This window comes from Thunnus albacares, chromosome 8 (genome assembly GCF_914725855.1).
Source record: "Thunnus albacares chromosome 8, fThuAlb1.1, whole genome shotgun sequence".
Taxonomy (NCBI): domain Eukaryota; kingdom Metazoa; phylum Chordata; class Actinopteri; order Scombriformes; family Scombridae; genus Thunnus; species Thunnus albacares.
Window position 1 is genome coordinate 11,832,904 of NC_058113.1, and position 21,144 is coordinate 11,854,047.

General features: G+C 39.7%; 1 protein-coding gene across 5 annotated transcripts in view; it reads left to right on the forward strand.

Annotated features, from left to right (window-relative positions):
- Positions 1 to 21,144, forward strand: part of LOC122986741 (RNA-binding motif, single-stranded-interacting protein 3-like) — a 192,029-nt gene that overhangs the window by 132,816 nt on the left and 38,069 nt on the right. For all 5 annotated transcript variants that reach the window (XM_044358069.1, XM_044358067.1, XM_044358068.1 and 2 more), the window contains 2 exons: positions 17,534 to 17,691; positions 19,610 to 19,689. In XM_044358069.1, the coding sequence (XP_044214004.1) occupies positions 17,534 to 17,691; positions 19,610 to 19,689 (238 nt within the window). The remainder of the gene's footprint in view (positions 1 to 17,533; positions 17,692 to 19,609; positions 19,690 to 21,144) is intronic.

Consider the following 21,144-nt stretch of genomic DNA (forward strand, 5'->3'; position numbering starts at 1 on the left):
CCTGTTCACATAGATCTGTAACTTCAAGGGAAAAGCAACAAACATGATGATCACACTAATGGACGTGTTTGATGTCAATTTATTTTATTGTGGATTTAAAAGATAGCATATAATCAGTTCTGTAAACATGTCAAGTTCAGTGGCTTTTAGTAACACTCACTCTAAAGAGATTATAGCATCAGCAGCATGGAAGATCCAACTGACTGCTGCTGGCAGTCCATTTTCAGGAGCGTTCACAGTCTGGCTGGAGAGGGCAAATTGGACATTAGCAGCTATGGTCCAGCAAGTGGATAAAAATTCCTGGCTGCTCCTATGAATGTTAAGTATAGAGGTGCTTGGGTTTACGCTCCTATGCATGTTATTATAATAAATCATGTGTAATTGCTGCTTCTATTCTTTTTGTGTGAATGTATGTGTATGCACTGTGTCTGTTAGAGATAAGGTCATTATTAATAAGCTTAATAAAACTGGTTAGTGGTGGGTTCTTGGTTTTCAGGTCCTATATAAGTACAATTTGGGATTATGGCACTGTTGGGAGCCAAACTAGAATACAGTTTGTGGTGGGTGCTCATATGACGGAGCTTTAATAAGGCTCCGTCTCAGGAGAACACTAAACCCGCTCAATTTAGGCAGGAAGGGTTTAAGAACCCTTGTTATAGCCTAATGACTTTGTAAGAGGGGAGGATGTGGTTTGTACAGGTAAAATGAATAGATGACTGCGAGTGTGCTGTCCTGAGGTGTCCTTGGTAGAGGATATGATGGTAATTAGGCTGCTGTTTTCTCAATGGTGTTCCAGCGATGAGTCTATTTAACCTCTTGGCAAGGTGTGTGTGTGTATGTGTGTGTATATGTATGTATGTGTGTGTGTGTGTGTGTGTGTGCAGGCAGTGACACATCTGTGTGGGAGTGTGAGAACGTACCAGAGATGAAACGGTTAGATGCCCATGTCTATGCGTGTGTGTGTGTGTGTGTGTGTGTGTGTGTGTGTGTGTGTGTGTGTGTGTGTGTGTGGCTGCCCTTTAGTATTTGCTGACTCAGCCTGGTTTTCCCTTTCTAAAAGTAAATAACCTTGGTCCGACAAGCTGTCAGCTGGCCCCACTGTGCCCTCGTCCCGACATCTAAAGGCGGCGAGAAAATCTCTGCTCTCTCATCTGAGCACCACAGCAACACACACCACGAGCACATCTTCAGAGAGCCTGCACACTGCAAAGAACTTCTATCTTCAAAAAGCCACCTTATGATGCAAAACTGGTACAGTTTACATGCTTTTATTTTCTGCCAGCATATTAAATTAATTCCCCTACATGTAGCTACATGCTGAATGCATCGTCTGTAGCACAGAGACTGTTCTTCAACCAGGGCTCAGGTTCAAACTCACACACTTGTGTTTGAGAAAGAGGATCATTTTCTCAACTCTTTGTGCTGCGAGTGTGATGGCAAAAGCTACATTTTGTTGTTTTTCATAACAAAGCATATAATGGCATCCAATAGAATAGCAAGATCTCAATGAGAGAATCCTAATGTTTAGTTTCGAAATATATGTCAGTGGTTTACAAGGCCAAGCCAAATTAAACCAAAGAAGGGAATCGAGTAGGACTGTGTCTGTATGTATCTATCTATGTTTATTATTGTCAGTTGAGCTTTATCTAGTTATATCATGCTATTTCTTCTCACTCATACTTGTTTTTCTTTCACTTTTTCCTTCTTGTTTTGCACATCTCTCACTCTCACACTCTCCCTCTCTCTCCAAAGCCATCCCCCTGGAGGTTAATCCCCCCGGTTTCAAATAGAGATAACCATGGCAACAGGCCACGGCTTTCAAGCTTTGGGTCTGTAGGACAAAGGCATTGATCAGGATGAAATAGTGTCAGGTGGAAGCGCAAAACACACAACACGCACACATGTACACACATTTGTTGTGTGCGTGGAGGCCGAGTATCCACTAACCCCGACTTTGCTGCTCAGTCACTCATATTACACTGTGTGAAAAATCAACCAAGTATACAAGTAGTTTCTGTTGTTGAATTGCTACATTGTTAAATCCGACAAATCCCTGTAACAAGATATGTTTAAAATGATAGAAGACACAGACAAGAAGAATGTGAATCATGTTAAAGGTAAATAAAACTTTACAAGCCATCTGGGATTATTGAATAACAAAATGGAGACACAGATTTGAGCCTCAAAGGTCTCTGCTTTGGAGTCCCAGAGGGACTGGGAAAATATGTGCAGGGAAAATAACTTAGACTTAGCGCTTCAACAACTACAGGTTAGTGTCCTTGAGCAAATTTAACCCCTCAACTCCTTCTAGTAAAACTGTGAATGTATTTGAATGTATTTAACTGCATTTAACTGTAAAGTAATGAAACTTAGTGATGTTTTTGTTAAGTGTTATCCAAACAGCACGCGTTTCACTCAATTTACTGTAACTAAAGCACTTATGAAAAATAACAATTCAAAACTGTGCTGGAAATTCATACTGGAGTTTATATTGCTGTTATTTTGATTGCACTCAGGTCAGCAGCACACAAATTCATTCACACATATACACAAATAAACTTGAACCTACAGGTACTTGACCTTATTGGTTCAACTGCAGCATGACAGATGTAGTGAGCCAGCAGAGTTGATGAAAAAGGTATTTTATTGAAGTGTAAACCAGTATTCCTCTCCTCCAGGACTTTATAGCCGAGGCCAGCAGAAGGTGTGGGTGGACAGCTTAACTTGCTGTTATACAGCAAGTCAACCAGCTTGTGTAACTTTTACAAGTGCTGCAAGCGTTATATACCCTTGGATGATATGACAGTCTAATTTCTAGATTTTTATTGCAGTGCAATTAAGGTGAGGATAAAGTTTTAGCCTTTGTCTTGAAGCCCCTCATTTACACTCTAACACTGGCTTGTCTTTGCATACCCTCAAGAGGAACTGTTGAGAAAATCCCTGATGTACAAACACAGGATACAGTAGTTGCACAAAGGGACTTCTACAGTCATTACCACAATACTGCATGAAATTTCAATGTGAGATTAGACTTTTCTATACAAGTTTTCAAACAGCATTTCCATATTCTTGGTGTATGTAACATGACACAGTGGGAAAAAACATCAAGTTTGGTCAGAATCCAATGTACCTCTTTCTTCCCTCTGAGCCAATGTGATTCTTGTGTCTGAGCCAGTGCTTTATGTTTTAATCACTGCAGTGCCGAGAGCACAAACCTACTCCTCCCCTGCACTTTTCGAGAACTTTTTTTAATTTTGCAGTTTCCTTTTAATTTGTTTTCTCTCTGGCTGTGGCCCTTAACTTCATTTCCCAATGATTTGTCTGAGGACAAGCCACATGCCATTAGCAGGGAAAAAAGAAGCCGGAAACAAAACAAAACAAAAAAAAATGCATTCAATAAGTTTCTTTATTAATTTTCTCTTCCCTTATCCGAAAAGTGCTTCCTCGATGATAATCCAGCAATCCAGCAGGCCTTCTGGTTTATTGCATTTTTCTAATGAAATGTTCTGATACAGACAGACAATCAAGGAGCAATTCAGTGAAAGGGAAAGAGAGAGAAGGGGGATGGAAGAGGTAGTATGTGAGTCATTGCAGCAGCAGAGCTGAACGTGCTTTTAATCTGTTAGAGTAGGTAGTGCAGGGTCATAGTGTAGGTTGAAGACCAGGCAGCACCCAGGATTGGAAGATTTGAGTCTTGCTCTTGACCAGCTGACCACATCTCATCCCCTCCCTCCCCTACATTTTCTGTCACACTTTACAGGATAGTATCCAATAAAGCAGAAGTACTACTGCAATTGAAAATAGTGACTTTAGCAAGAAGCTGTAGAGACATAAAACTGATGCCTACTGTTGATCAAAAAAAGCTATCCAACTCAAGCAACAAATATTGTAGCTGCATCAGAAATATGTTAACATAAGTGACTGAAATAAAAATAGATTATTTATATTTGTTTATCATAGATATTAATAAGACACAGCAACAAATATCGAAACTGACCCAGTTATGCAAAAAACATCAGCAGTAATGATGATGGCTATGATTGATACATATGCACCCAACACCTAAACACTGAGGTTACCAATGATTTACTCCTTGACAGTGGTAATTTTTCAGTTCGAATCTGTTTTCATGTAACCTCTATGTTTGATTCAGTTGATTAAAAGTTCATCTACTGAAATTAAAATGAACTGATAGCCTGGAAAATTTGTTTGGCATTAAGGACTCTTGAATAGTTTTGTGCGACAGGTTTTTCTCTTGTCGTTAGAGGTTTCTCCTCGCTTTGCTCCCCTACTTGTGGTGTTCCTCAGGGACCAATTTTTGGTGTTCTTTTATTTTCTGTAAATACTTCCATTTGGTTTCATATTTTTGATTGTTATTTTATTTCTTTTCATGACTCCTTTTTTACTATAATGCTTTTTTGTTTATTAGCATTTTTATTGAGTTTGTTGTAAAGGATTTTATGGTTTTGTTTAGAAGAGTGATAGATGAATATACATTATTCTTATTATTACCATTTATATTACTGCATAATGTTGGCTTTAACTTGGAATGGTACGAATGTGTATTCTACAATACAACCATATGCTGCAGCTACATTTGACAAACCCGTGTTCCTTTTTTATCGTTCTTCATCGCAACGCAGTGTGACATCTCTGTTTGTGTGTGTGTGTGTGTGTCTGTGTGTGTGTGTGTGGGTATGTTTTTATATATATTTGTATGTATGTATAGCTGCCATGGTTAAAGAATGTCTCGGAACTGCCATGAAACACTGCTCATTGTGGTGATGGCGCTGCTTCAAATGTAGCTTAGACTGATACACACACAGACACAAAGTCTCTCCTGCTTTCTCAAAGGCGTCAACAGGGTGTGTACCTACAGAGTCAGAGACAACTCCCCTCTTTAGTTCCAGACTCCATTAATCATTTAGAGAGAGGATTTCCCTGAAGCTGGCTCTCTCCTCACACAGACACTACAACATCAGTCCGATCAGGCCTTGAATGACACTGAGCCACATTTATCAGACATACAAGAGATTTGTTCCAAAATCTCTCTCTGTTTCCATGAAGATTCAAGTCTACTCAATGTTTTTTTTCCTACTGTTATTTAATATTCACAAATTGGATCTGAGACAGGAAGTCTGTTTGGTTTTACATCTGGAAAGCATTTCAATCGTTCCTATCTAAATTCTAAAAGGTACAGCTTCTTGATACTTCTCATACTTATACACAAGCACAAAATTAGCACCAAGCATTAGCCAAATACTGGTAAAATATGCAAGTGGCTGGTAGATTTGCTTCACTCACCAGCCAAAAAAACAATGGAAATCTATTGAGTGGCTGGTAAAATTTGAACATTCAGTAGCCATTTCTTGGCCAGTAGACAAAAAAGTTAATTTTGTACCCTAGGTGAAGATTAAACAGCATGAGTGAAAGCGATGGGAAAATATGGCATGGGTCAAAAATCAGTGGAATGATTCAGTTAATAACACAACAGAGAAATGAAGACTGGGGAGGTCTTTGTGTAAATTTCACAACATGCTTTACTCTGCCAGGCTGCTCACTGGGAATTCCTGGGCTGGCGAAGGAATGGAAATTTTGTCTGAGCTTTCATTGACCTTTAACAGATGCATGCATTCATATGCCCACTCACACTTTCTGTTTACTTTACAGGAACACGCACCACATACAAACGAGCACACCCTGACTAACACTATACGCACATACACTCCTTTGAGTGGCAGGTGCATGAAAGAAAAAATGGAGGCTTCTTGGCTGTATGTAGTGTGTGTGTGTGTGTGTGTGTGTGTGTGTGTGTGTGTGTGTGTGTGTGTGTGTGTCTGTCTGTATAGGCATGTCTTCCAGATCATCTGTCTGCATTCCAGGTAATTAGACTGGCCAACAGCTGAGTCCCATTAGCCTTGATTACAGCATCCAGTGCTACAGAAGGGGAGAAAGAAAAGAAAAAGAACCAGAGGAATATAAGAGTGTATGCACTATACACACTGAGTCTCTTTTAGGCGTTATGCCTGTTATGCGTAGGCGTTTGTGTGTGTAATCCCTCTACATGGATTTTATGTGTTATAGCAGTGTCTTGGCACGGTTGGTCGCCTTAGTGTCTTAACAGTCTGAGGCCCTCTGTGTTTTAAAGGGCACAGCCATAATGAGTTTGGCATCTATGTCCATAAACATGTGTTTTATATTTTATAGCATAACTCTTCAAAAATGTATTTTTCTCAATTGGCTCCCCACAGTGGAAGCACAGACATTTATCAGTCAGCCAATCTTAAACCCAAAATGGATCACAGGCTTGTCTCTGGTGGATCCCCACAAGATAAGAAACATCATATTTTCCCAGTGAGTCTAAATGCCACATTTGGGTTTTCGGCTGAAAAAGGTCCAGGACAGAGCTATAACAAAATAAGAACAACCACATCACCACAGGAAATGACACTACTTCTACTTAGCTGAATCAGGCCCACACTCGTAAGTTGTGTTTGTGTGGTCGGTCTGGAGAATAAACAACGACATCAAAAACAAAAAAACAACTGCAGTATCCTCACAGCATGATGGATGTGACATTACAATCAGGCCGGAATGTTGTTTTGTCTTTCTATGTATCTATTCTATCAATAGTATCTTATTTTTTTTCTTTCATACCACACCCAAGGCAAATTGAGGCATTTTGATCTGCATTCACCCCAGGAAATGTTTATTTAATCCACCTGGGGTTTCTCTGTCTCTTTGTATGTCCGCCTCAACCCTCTCGCCCTCCCTCTAGCTTTCTCTGTTTCTCTCCCTCTCACTTCTATCTGCATCTGACCCTCCCTGATGGTTGTGTCTTAGGATTGGGTGATTGATTCCAGCTCTGGACGGCTGGCAGACAGGCAGGGAAGCAGCCTGCATGCTGGTGTGCAGCAGGGACTGCGTTATGAAGGTAAATATGTGGCAAAATGCGAGAGCTTGTAGACTTGATGTGAGAACTTGTAGAACAAAAATCTGAACACATATGTTTAAATTTTCACTCGTATGAAATATTCATACGCATGCGAGCTGAATTTGAAGTCGCAGAAAAAAGCCAAACACATGAGAGCTTGTGGGAAAAAATGTGAACTTGTATGTCGACATTTTTCGACTGTGTTCTGAATGTGAAGTCACAGAGAAAATATTCACAAATATGCAAATGAACTTACGTCCGATTGGCTGGCGGGGCCACTTATCTCGCATGTCGTCATGCCTGCATTCAAGAATTACATCTAGTCATGGCTGCGCACAGGTTCCGCTGTTGTAGGTGAGTCTTGTCAGTTTTTCTCTCTAAATGCACATTTGGCAGAGGCGCCAACTCACGAGGAAGACTCTGTGTTGATGTAAATATACAGCATATAGCTTGAGAGCCATATATAGTGATTTTATGTGAGCTGTTTTTCTGATGTGGTCATCCTGCTCCCTGACTGTGCAGATCATCTCATCTCAAAATAGGACATTCCTTCAGCTCTCCTCTGCAACAAACACTGAGCATTTACAACTGTCTTTCTAAACATGTTTCAGAACAAGGTTGTCCATCATTTAGCCGGTTACCAATTTATTGCAGGTACACATAGAGGCAAAGGTGTCCCATCCTTTTTCCTTTATACTTCTTTTAATGAGGCAGTTACTGAAAATAGTTGCTACAGCCTCTGTATGACACTTCAGTCCAAATGTTAGATTTGTCTGAATTTCTCAGGTGAAACCACAGTGTTAGGTAGACCCAGCCTTTGATTTTGTACAAATTTTTGCCCAATAAAAAAAACCAGATGGAATGATGCCTCCAGTCTCATGCCTTTTCTTTCATCCTGTTATAAGCCTAGTTCAAAAGCAGCTGTTTTTATCCATATTGTAACAAGTTAAATTAGAAAAACGTAATAGGATTCAGTTTACACAACCATGTATGACTGATATTCTCACTTTCCTGGTGAATGATACATTTAATTGGAAGTGAATGAAAATAACTTGAAACAAAATAATGAGCCCGAAGGCAAAACTTACAATAAAACTATACAACATTTCACTACAAAATTCCTACAATGTTTGATCTTTTGCTGTCAATTTTTTTCAGTTTTACTGCTGAATTTTTCAGTGTCATACCATTCGTTGCTCATCCAGATCACTGAACTGAAAAATTCAGCCATGCAACAAAAAATGAGAGGTCCTGAACGGTGAAAGAAAACTGTAGAATTTTAATCGAATGTCTTGTGTAGTTTTAGTGTCAATTTTGCCTTTGAAGTCATTTTTTTGGTTTAACATTTGTTTGATTCTTGGGAGATTTTGTTAAATTATTATGAAACAATTCTAATCCCATAAAATGTTAAGCTCTTTTTTTGTTGAACTTTCTTTGAGTTACTGTGTTCACTGTGTTTGTTAAATGATAATGATAACCTTTACTGCAAGCTGTTGCCGTTGTTAATAACTTGAAAATGCTGTTGAACATACGGTTGAGTATATTGTGTGGAAGCGTATGTTGAGATGTTTAAGAGGATTATTGCCTCATATTGTTTAGAATTAAACAGCTTTACTGCAAGACATTCCCTTTGTGTGTGACACAAAATTATTTGCAACATTAATCCCAACTAGACTGGGCTTCATTTCCCAAAATCATCTTCACGCTAAAATGACCTTAGTCCATGGAGCTACAATGGGACTAAGATGGTCTTTTGGGAAATGGGGCTTTAGTCTGCAGCCACACTCTGAAGAATTACCTTGCTAGTAACACTCACCAAGAAAGTGAGAATATCAATCATACATAAACTGAATGCTATTAAGTTTTTCAAACAAAGAGTTTGTTCTGTCTCCCTGAACAGATATTACGAAATACATGACACTGATATTACTGTTTTATCATGATTGGTCACCTGCAGGGTTCAACATCAAATCAGGCAACACAGCAGGATCTTGGCCGTCTGTGAAATTTCACCACTGTTTTATTGTGTTTATGTTGTTTTTTTTAAATAGTTGATAGAGCCAGAAATGTGTATATTTTGCAAATACAGCAAGATTTGTAGCTCTCTATAGAACGTACTACAGTGTATCCTACAGGAACGAGTCATAGAAATACAGCAGAGAAGCTTTCAGTGGGCTCTATTTCTGACACTTTGCCTTGTTTTCTTTGGCTGAATATAGATTTATTTCAGTGTGGTCATGTTTTGGCAGATCACTGTCCATATGAATACGAGTGTTTTTGTTTTGTTGCTTGTTTGTATCTGAGGAGAAAAGTTTCTTAGGAAATTTGAAAGCTGTAGTTATTGAATGCATTTCATGTGAAAACAATGCAAATGTGGCACAGTTTGGTTCAAATCTATCTATCTATCTTGTTACAATATGGATAAAAAAACAGCTGCTTTTGAACTGGGCTCAGAACAGGATCAAAGAAAAGGCATGAGACTGGAGGCATCATTCCATTTGGGGTTTTTTTTGTTTGTTTGTTTGTTTTTGTTTTTTGGGGGCAAAAACTTGTACAAAATCAAAGGCTGTGTCTGCCTAAAACTGTAGTTTCACCTGAGAAATCCAGACAAATCTAACAGAGGAGTGCTGAAGGAATGTCCTGAGCTGAGATGAGATGATCTGCAGGGAGCAGCTGCACAGTCAGGGAGCAGGATGACCACATCATCACTGCAGGATACATGTGAGGGAAAAAAGGGTTTTTTAATTCAACAGCTCAGATCACTAAGCTGCTGGAGTATCTACACAGAAACGTTTAGACATGTATAGCACCAGTTTCTCTGGATTCAGAGTATACATTTACCTGGACCTAAAGTCAGAATTCTGACTTTAAACTCAGAACTCAAATGTTTGACCCTAATGCTCTTCCGTACAAAAGTCAAGGCACAGATTTGTCTCTTTGTGACACGAGAGAGCACATCTGTGAAGTTGCACCAATTCAAGAGGTTGTAATCACTGAGTTGTGGTTTTACTAGAAAATGGACTTAAGTAAAACATTTAATAAATATGAGTAACTGTTGAATTACAAGTTTGCAGCTGTCATTGTATTTATATAAATATCAATCTACACATTAGTGAATATTTTTTCTCACACCTCACATTCGGAACACTGATGTGTGAATATTTTCTGAGTGAAAATTTCAACCACACAAGTTCACATTTTTTTTAAAAAGCTCTCATGTGTTTTGTTTTTTTCTGCGACTTCAAATTCAGCTCACATGTGTGAATATTTTATACAAGTGAAAAATTAAACATACAAGTTCACATTTTTGTTCAAGAAGTTCTCACATCAAGTCTACAAGCTCTCGCATTTCGCAACATATTTACCTTCATACCTCTGCTCTGACTCTGTGATGGATTACTGGCCTTTCAATACATGCAGTAGAGGCAGAGTAAGTGGGGGAAAAAAAGAAAAAGATGGGATAGAAAGAAAAGGACGCATGTAAAAATTGCAATGAGAAAGAGAGGACAGTATAGAGAACAATATAAGACCCCCCACGCCCCCCAAAAAATGAACACAGTACAAATTTGTGAATTAATGGGTGAAATGAGTTTTAACTGCGAGAATGTGAGTATTGCGTGTGTGGTCCCCTTACTTAGAGAGGCATATCTTAATGCTTTAAATGAGTCATGCACAATGTGAAGACGCAGGCAGTGTTGAAAGCCAGAGGGAGGAAAAATGTTCTGCCCGTCACAAAATTGAAGTACACATTGAAACATAGTCTCTTACTTTATCAAGTGTGATGCCTTTTCTTTGAATAGTCAGGGTTTCTTCACCACTTCACAGCCACCGGAGAGCTGCAGAGTGGAAAACAGTATGAAAAAAAGTATGCCATCACTTGAAAAGCCTCTAACCCCAATTTTAATGATGCTCAAGCATTAGCTAAATCCTTTAAAGGTTAGCTAAGCTTAATGACCTTTGTGGCCAATTAACCACAGGAAAACCTGGTGTAGAATGTACAAAGTACATGGATCAATCTTAGTGTTTTCTTTTCTTTTTTTTTTTTTTTCTTGAAATGTTGTTATTTCTTGGAAGTAAAAAGGATGTGACTGCAGTTATTAAATCCAGGCCCTTTTTGTATTATTGTATATTAAACCCAATTTTCTGGACACCTTCAACATACAAATACAAAGAAATAACGAGCAGTGGCTCTGCTCGTACTGACTAACACCTTCTCTATAATCTACAATCTCTGGGATATTTTAACTTGCAGAAACACTTACATTATAATTGCCTGTATTGGGCTGAAACATGCTGAGATGGTTCAGGAATTTTGATCACGTCTAAATATTTTCATTAATAACAAACTCACATGTAGGTAGATGAACCCACATAATGAAGCAGTAGTAGCCATTAAGCAGACAGTCTAAAAATATACAGAACATATTAAACAAATTAAACGTCTGCAAGAAAACAGAAAGTTTGTTAGGACCTATATAATTGAGAGGAGATGCATCCCTACTGACTCAAGTAACATATTACATAAACATGTTTTTATGCTCCTCCTATGACACAAGAGCAAGACACATACACAGCAGCTGCAAAACACCACAGATACAATAATATGAACTGACCAGAGACTAAATGATGAGGTAATCAGTATCCAGTGTTGATTTCACTGAGCCTCCAGTCATCATGGAGATGGAGAAAAGTGTATATCTCCTTGGCTAATGAAACCCTTGGGATTTCAGGGTTTAGGGTTCATAAAGTATTTATGGTATGTTCATTAAGTATTGATTAAGCCGTTAGAGAGCGTTTAGACACCCAGACAATCCTTATGAAAGATTAGAACTTGGATCGAGGAAGAGGAAGATGGAGGAAGGCAAAAGCACAGACAGAGGATGAGGTGGGAATGAAGGATGAGTGGAAGTGGAGGAGAATGAAGATGAGGATGGCGTGAAAAGAGGAGAAAATGAAAGACAGGCAAGGTGAAAAAGAGCAAGGAGACAAGACGAGAGGGAAGGGAAAAGGAGGAGAGAGCAGAGGAAAATTCTGCTCTTTAAATATTAATTAAGCATTCAGATAGCATTTTAGACAGCAAGACTACCATTATAGGAGATTAGGTTTTAATCTGAGGAAGAGGAGGGGCGACGAGCAAGCAGGGGAAAAAAGGGTGCGCATGAGAAAGGAGAAGTGAGGAGGTAAAGGACAGAGGAGGTGGTCTGAAGGAAGGCAAAGGATAAGAAAGAATAGATGGATTAAAAGAGGAAATGAGCAGGATTATGTGGAAGGCAAGCTAGAAATGTAAGAGGAAGGATTCAGTACATAATGAAAAGAAAGTCTGCTTTCCCTAATGATATACTGCTTTATGAAAATACTCTGCTACTTGTTTTCAAAGCCTATGGGCCATATTTTCATGGAGTGCACAGATGGGTTTTGTGTTTTGGTTGAGATTCGGTCCAAGACATTGCCTATATAAGTCTATTTGTGGCGCAACGTCAATCTGTTGCTGCTTTGGTGATTTTTATCAACTGGATCAAACTAAAGATGTGCTGCAACAATGGATTAAAGCTTAAAATATAAATAATTTATTTCAATTAAACACTTCAGTTCAGTTCGGTTAAGTTCAGATCTTTATTGAACCTCGAGGGGAAATTTGATTTGCGGTAGAGGGTAAAAACACAAACACAACAGACAAGAGGATATAAGACATTAATCACATCAGTTACAGCAGATAACGACAATGACAACAACAACAAATAAAAAAAAAGGAGGTATATGTTCATTAAAAGTATCAAACCGTTGGAATGGTGGTCATAATAAAATGCTGTTTAACAGTGCAATCCAGGTTTAGTGCAACCAAACTTGGCACAGAAAATAACGTTTAGTGTGGTTAAAACAGGAAAGTCAGTAAATCAGTCTGCATTGATCTATAAATGAATGTGGGTGATTCTTACAGTATCTGCTGCCCACAGCTGCTTTATACTGTCTGAAAAGCTTCTTCTTCAGTTCTTTAAATCCCTTCAGCACCTGAAGGCAGCAGGTGATATGTTGATAAATCCACAGCCTAAGAGAAGTGCCGCGCCAGAGTGCAGTGCCGTTATACACGACCGTTATTATAGTAACTAGCTGATGAAAAAAACTACTCCATCTGTCTTTGGCTGCAGATTTATGGTGATGCGTGTCCATGTCATGACACACTGAACCATCCAGTATGAGTATTAAATAATTATTACACCGCTGATCTATATTCGCCTTCACCAAGCCCTTCTGCACGTTGTGCTGCTGCACATACACGAACCAAAACAGCAGGTGTGCATAAGACGCCCATACAGTCCGTGCGCCTAAGACCTACCACCTTGCACTTGTTGTACTTGCATGGGTAAGACAGAGGCCATTGTCTTCCCTAAATTTTTTCTCAGCTTCCCATCTATCCATTTTCAATACCTGCTTATTCCTGTTAAGGGTCATGGGAGGTCGTGATGTGTCACTATTTGAGATACAAGCAGGATACTAAAGAAAAGTGACATTCAAGTACCCTCTCACCTCATATCGGTCCATCAAGCATACACACTCACCCTGTGTTTTTCACAGGTATTTAACCATTGCTTTGCCCTCTCTTTACCCTCTAACTCCTCTGCAGGTGTTGTTGCATTGCAGGGTAACCAGGAAGTAGCATGATAAGAGGTGCAGACCTGCTATAATGATGCAGCAATGAGGTTTAATGGGGCTGAAAACACAGGCTGACTGGCTGGCAGGCAGGCTACACAGTCAGGGAGAGGCACAGTTGGTGTGAAGCTGTTTCCAGCTCATGACAGATGTTACACGGAGAGAGAGGGCGAGGGAGAGACAAAGAGGCAGAGAGACAAAGAGAAAGAAAGAGAGAGAGGGGACAGAGAGAGAGAGAGAGGTGAGTCATTTGCAACATGCAGAGTGAGAGATCACTGAGAAGTAACTTTGTGCAAACAGCAACTTTGAGCAAAGTCAAGCAGAGTTCATTCACATGTGGGTGTGCCAAAGCACTTTAGTTCATATCCCAAAAGTACTTGTGCAAATGAATGTGTTTTAAAGCCAACTGTGTCTAGAGATGGTGTAGTATAAGTATAATGTGATTTCAGTAACCCACCACTATGATGCCACTGTTGATTTTGTTCCCTTGTCATTCTTTCCCTGGATTGAGACAATATAAATGACAAAGAGCACTCAGGCAAACTCAGCGGCACCAGTTTATGGATTTTCAGGCAGGCAATAGAATAGACAGCGCAGACATGCATTATAATCAGCATCTGGAGGAGTGGTGTTGAGGTTATGATATCCCTCTTGTTCTCACAAATCTGCACTCATTCCCCTTGTTACAGTAACTGCAAACTGTATGGAAAATGTGTGCATAAACAAAACAGCTGAAATTGGGCAAACCACTGTGAGATTTTGTTTAAGACATATTGTCTTTGGATGAAATTAGCTTGTGACCACATTGACCACAGGGGTAGGAAATCTCCTGTTTTACCATTTAATCTTTTTATGGCTTTTAAACAGGGAGAACAGGATTCTGTTAGAGTTGCCTCCATAGACGACCAGAGGAAATTCTGCTGTAAACAGAATAACTGTGGACTTAAAATTGAAATCCTTTTTGTTTAAAAGAAGAAGTCATTGTTGACTGAATGTAAAGTACAGCAAAGCTTCAGGTGGGTTCTGGAGCTAATTTGTTTGAATGACGCTTGAATGACTTGTGACATTAGACAGCGTGACATGGTGAGGTATGAATCCAATGAATTCCTGTAACTTGGTGAGCAATGGTACCTTTATTAATTTAGCCTGATTAGCTGAAGACTGTGTTTCACTGGTCAATATTCTGGGTATCCACTATAACTTTAAAAACCTTACAGTTATTTTTATTGTAAAGGGTTGTTTTTCCTCACAGCAGCTGAGTATATACATCCCTTGTTTGTCAACCCAGGCCTTATTAAGATATTCTTATCCCATTACTCATTATTGTTCATAACACACACTCAGTGAAATTAACCTCTCTGCTGCAGCTTTTCACTTGGCATGAACACAGTTCAATGGGGAAATCTCTACATTTTTAATAAGCCAGGATACATGTTGATTTCATAAATAGAAAGTAGTCAGGTATGTCTGTAGGCTCTGATGATATTAAGACTGTCATACACCATGCTTTCAACCAGGTTTCATTGGCCATTTTGCAAATTGACTTTCAGGAGTCCATTTGACTCTGAAATGTTGAAGTATGACATTTGCAAAGAAAAACCCTTACCCTACCTGAGAAAGTATGCAAAGCATGTCTGCAATCAGAAGAACATACAGACATGTTTGACTACATTGTGTTTCTGTTTTCAAGAGGTTATTGTATTCAAGTGTTTGAACAATTGCCCGATTGGAATGTGTTTAAGCCTAGTAAAAAGCAGCAGGGACTAACCTCTCAAATCTAAAGCTATTGATGAGGTTGTGCTATTCACAGTAACAAATGAAGACAACATTTGAATGAGGCCTGAGTTGAAAAGCAGTGAAACTATAGTTGTTAAGGAATGTGGCAAGTAGGGGGTTTTGTTAGATTTAATGACGTAACTCAATAAGATGACTTAAAGATCAATGACAGATTCCACAGCTGTTACATATGACTCTACGCCTTTGATGTTGCTGCCTTTGCCTGTCACTGCTTGCATAAATCCCTGTACACACAAATATAAAAGATTGCATTTAAACTCAGTTGACCTGTGTGGGAAAACAACTGTGCCACTCAGTGTGTTGGACAATCTGCCAAAGGAAAATCCCTGCTGACAAAGAAAGATATTTAGAGTCTGAAAGAAAGGTAAAATATTTCAGACTTCTTCACTGGAGCAGTTCTGCTTATTCTGAATCACTGATTACATAGATGGCTTTGGTCACAGTCGGCCACATTTGAAACTCCCACTCTTGAAATCAAACAGCTCTGGTGCATGCAAAGGAAAATCCTCCATGGGCTCAAAATGAGTCACATAGGGTGGCCTTTTTTGTCACAAATACACATGTATTCAAACAAACAGCATTCTGTAAACACACCCAGTATTACACTGTTGTTTGCCATAAGCAGCATAGCACACTTTGCACATGCTTTTTAGTATTTATTTATTCAGGGAATTTCATTGAGAGGAAGCCTCTCTTTTGCAGGAAAGCCCTGATCACATTCACACAGTTACAGACCTGCTAGCCACCGTGCTGCTGGGGTTAAGGGCACCTCAGTCTTAGTAATGAGGAAGGGGCAAGTGCTGCTTTTTCACTTTTCCCCACCTAGATTTATCCTACCGGTCCAGGGATTGTTACCGACGGCCTTCCAGTCACAAGCTAGCTGCTCTGACCTTTAGGCCATCACTGCACCACCAGACCACAGAGCCTTCTGTAAAAAATTGTATTAGAGACTTTCTGTGCAATTTTAATTATAAAATATATCAGGAATTACAAATGTAAGTATGGAACCCCTTCAAGAGGTCTTATTTTAATCATGCATCTACCTTACTGTCAAGATTTGCAGAGGTATAAGCAAGCCTATAAGGAAGCATTATGGCATAGCGGAGAGTCACAGCCAACACAGACATGAAGCAATGAAATATCACAGAACTATTTACATCATCAGCAGAGACACTCTAAAGAATTGTGTATCCACATCATTTTATGAAATTATGAAGTAATGGACTGAAATGATGTATTTACAATTTATAGAACATGTATGTAATATACCACTTTCTCTTTCTCTTTCACTCTTCCTCTCTGCGTGTCTCAATAGCAAATTTCTGCTAATTGTGAGCAATGGAGCACCCTCCATCAAACCCCCCTCCTGCATCCATCCCTCTTTAATTTGCAGCACTGTCGTTACACACACACATACACACATGTCTTTGGTCTCCTGTGGAGGATCATTTCAATGGAGCGCTGCCAAACAGAACAAAAATAATTGAAGTATACTAGTCTAACTAACTGAGAGGCACATTAGAAGGAGGTTCCCTCATTCCCATGGAAAAATGTAATGTAACTGTGTTAACATCGATGGATCCTGAGGGGGTTTCCTTATTGCTTCAGGGGTTTTGAGCATGAAGCTGGTGCATTGCCTTTTCAATGAAATGTTTATTCTTCTTTTGAGGAGAGTTTGCCACTTGAGCTAAATTCACAGATATTTTTGCAGTGGGATGTTCAGTCATAAATATGGAAATAAATAACTTGAATGGCTCTGCCTTAACCTTGAATTCATTTACTGCTGCAAAACCAGCTTTTAGTGGAGGGTTTTAGTTAACTCTTGAGCATTTCACACTTAAAAGGGGAAAAAAACTGTTTGCTTAGTACAAGGGCAATCTCATGTCTGGAGTTATCCTTTTGGAGTAAGGAGTTCTGAGAGCTGCTGATCTTTCAGGAAGTTGAATTATCAAGAATATTGTATAAATTGTTTCCATAATCTTTTTAAAATGTTCTTATAATGGACTTTTGAGACGCAATGCCAGTGATTGTTTTCAAGGTTTCAAAGAGGCATTTTCAAAGAGTGCACATCTCTCCAAAAAATTCGTAACCTCTTTTCTGGCTGGCATTGAAACGTATACTTATGCTCTCTTTCCTCATCTTCTCTCGCCACAGCAACAGGAGCAGGACCCCACCAACCTGTACATCTCCAACCTGCCGGTGTCCATGGACGAGCAGGAGCTGGAGAACATGTTGAAGCCTTTTGGTCACGTCATTTCCACACGGATACTGAGGGACGCCAGCGGCCTGAGCAGAGGAGTCGGCTTTGCCAGGTACGCAAGAAGGAAAAAATGCAAAAATAAATACACAAATACGCACATGCACTGTCATAACCATAGGGCTGTAGTCAACCAAAGAAAATCTTGGTCGACTAAAATCGTACATAATCTTCAATTAATCGATTAGTCGCAGGGGGACAGAGTGCACAGTAAACTCGGCAGCCACACATTTCTCCGTTCTGTATTTCTCTGTTTTGTGTCTTCAGGTTAGGCTAACCCATTGTTGCTAACTTTGGAGCTAACCTCCTTTACTTTTCCAGCATTTAGAGAAACAACAGACGTGACTTTTTAGCATTTATTAACCGACACACTGTAGTCTGTACTGTACATTTACTGCCAGACTGACAACTTACTACTAACCTTTTCCTCTGCCCCGCTCGCATCCACCGTCACTTCTCTGCCCCTCGCTCTTTCCCAATCGCTATGCAAACATACTCCTTAACGGAGCTATGCTACTGGTGGTTTCTCAGGCAACGGCAGAGGTTGACTCATGTACCGGAACAGCGCTGCTCAGAGACTCCCAAACGCTATCAAATATTAAAAAATATTTTTTTTGGCCTTGCGGGGGTTCTCGTTGTGTCATCATGGAGAAACACAGATTCAGTAAACGTTGAGTACAGTTAGACCCAGCAGTCTCCATTAGGTTGGGCAAGTTCAAAGTTGTGAAAACAACGGGGGTGTTTTGAATACACCTCCGTTTTTACAGGTAATTTGTTAGTCTGTCCCTCCCGCCGCAGGAAATAATGGATTACTCCTGGAAAGCTATTGATGTAGCACTTTTCTCCTTATGAAAGTAACACAGAGATTATTCGACCAATGAGAATTTAGTCGGATAAGAGCATATCGACCAACTAATCAACACGTCGACCAGCAGACTACAACCCTACATAACTGTTGTTGTGTAGAAGTCTTGCATGCTCCAAGAAGTTAGCATTTCACCACACTAGAAACTGAGGTGACATTTCCCATTGCCACTTAAGATTTTCTATTACTGTCATTGTCCCAGACAAATTTCACATGTCAATCGAACATTTTATCCAAATTTATTCAAATGTTAGCTTCAACTGGACAAACTGTAATTACTTATCAGACACAAAATATTACTGATTTATAATATTCACAATAAGGTCCAGATTCATGTGTTAAATAATTGCAAGAGACACTGTTACCCTGAGTTGGCTCCCTGCCATTTACAACCAAAGGACTTTTAGCTCTAATGATACGACTTCACATTCCTGTGCCCTTGGCCCCTTCACTCTCCTGTGTGTGTGTGTGTGTGTGTGTGTGTGGTCTTCTCACTTACACCGTGGAGTGTGCCAGTGATTAGAATGCAGTCAGGGCTCCATTCAGGGTCACTGGCTATGTGAAGAAAACCCGTGCTCACATGCTCACATACCACACACACAGGCATACACACAATCTCTCTCTGTCATCACTGTTTTTCTCGCTCAGACACACACACACACACACATACACACTGGCTTTGCTTGCCAAGCAGGCAATTAGTCATTGAGCTGTGATTGGGTGAGCAGAGCTGAATAGGAGCAGACAAAGAGGACATGACACACAACAGATCAGACTGAATGGAGCTTTTAAACCGGGACAAAGGAGAGGAAACCCCATAGAAAACACATAGACAGACACACAAACCCACACACACATGTAGAGGCATACCTAAGGCATTTTTCTCAGGCATATGTAGATGAACAAGCACAGATGCATAAACAGACAGGCATTTAATGCACTTACTGTAATCTAGGACACTTATGCAGACACATATATACAGTACAAATGTTTAACATCAACGCAGATTTTAAGAGCCACAGTACCTTTTGTGCATATTGAATTGTGACAAATAGAGCTGATTGTCCTGAAGTAGCCCTCGTGTCTTTCCTCCTCTGCTCTCTTTCAGAATGGAGTCAACAGAGAAGTGCGATGTGGTGATTCAAAATTTCAACGGGAAATTCTTGAAAACCCCTCCAGGCATGACAGGTGAGTGTCAATCACCAAGAAAATAGCTTTGTGCTGTCTAAGCAGTGTTTTCCTATCGAGGAAGCAAGTGGTTTCTCTGTAGGTCAGGGTGCCCGTATTAGATGCAGCACTCTGTGGCTTCACACACTCAAACCTCCCACAGAATCACACCAAGGTTGTTGCACTGAAAGGTCAGATTATCTGAACCTGAACGCAGTTAGTCTCCACCGTCTGGCAGCATTTCCAATAAATTCAGAGGTTTGTATGTGTTGAGGAAATGTAATGCAGATCATTTTGTGTCTTGTTGGAGGGATCACAGCTGTCATTTATTACATAACCAGATGACATTGTGTGGTTATGTGCACATAATGACAAGATCCATATGTGGACAGCTTTCATGAATGGGCCTTGGTATCGTCTGAACACATTTATCCCACAAGTACCTTTTTCATTTAATAAAATATGAGTTCTTAATGATATCTTAACACAAACAGCAATATAAGATCTTATCCCAAATAAAATACAGACTAAACTTAGCAAAGTTTCCTGAATTCAGGAAATATCTGATCAAAGAATAAGTAGATAAGACTAAGAATCTGACTGAGCATTTGATTTTTTTGTGTGGATGACAGTTTTGAATACTCGATGCTGTGAATACATTTTGATCAGTATTCAGAAGGTGCTGAGGTTCAATACCCAGCCTATTTCATTACTATACTTTTTCAGAAAGTGGGTCATCTCCTTCCTTTTTAAGCATTTTGGTCATTTTTTGTCTATTGTGACTATAGGGGATGCTGTAGAGAATACAGCCGTGTTTTCACAGTGGTAGACATTATGCTGTGTGACATCATGTCAGCACACTAGATAATTTTCTTGGGGATATTTGTTTAATCCATCCCTCTCATTTTTGCAGTAAAAAAGTCAATTGAATAGATTTTACAGAGATTTTCCTCCACTATATGTCTGGATTCTGGGGCATCACTGCTTGTTTCTATTAAAACATCTGTTTGTGTAAAAGTGCAAATGATATTTTCTCTCTCTATCCCACTCCTTCAAACAACTTGAGTTGATTTAGTAGGAAGATTTTAGTGATAAGTTCCTTGACTGTACAGGACACAGTGTGAGACACACACACACACACACACGCAAGGCACGTATACACAGACAGACGTCCCCTAAAGCAAACAATCTGTCTCTGATGTTCCCCAAATAAACAGCAAAGACTTGTTGTCGTTTAACAGAGTGGAAGACAAAAGTGGAGGGATGGAGTGTAGGGAGACAAATAGATAGGGAGGAAGAAAGGAGGAGGAAGAGGAGATGCAGTGAGGATGAGATTGAGGATGTCATTGGGTTTGAAGAGATGATGAGGTGTGTGTGTGTCTGGGTGTAAGAGAGAAAGACCAATGGAGAGAGAGAGAGAGAGAGAGAGAGAGAGAGAGAGAGAGCCAAGTGGGGTGCCTTAAAATGAGTGAGATA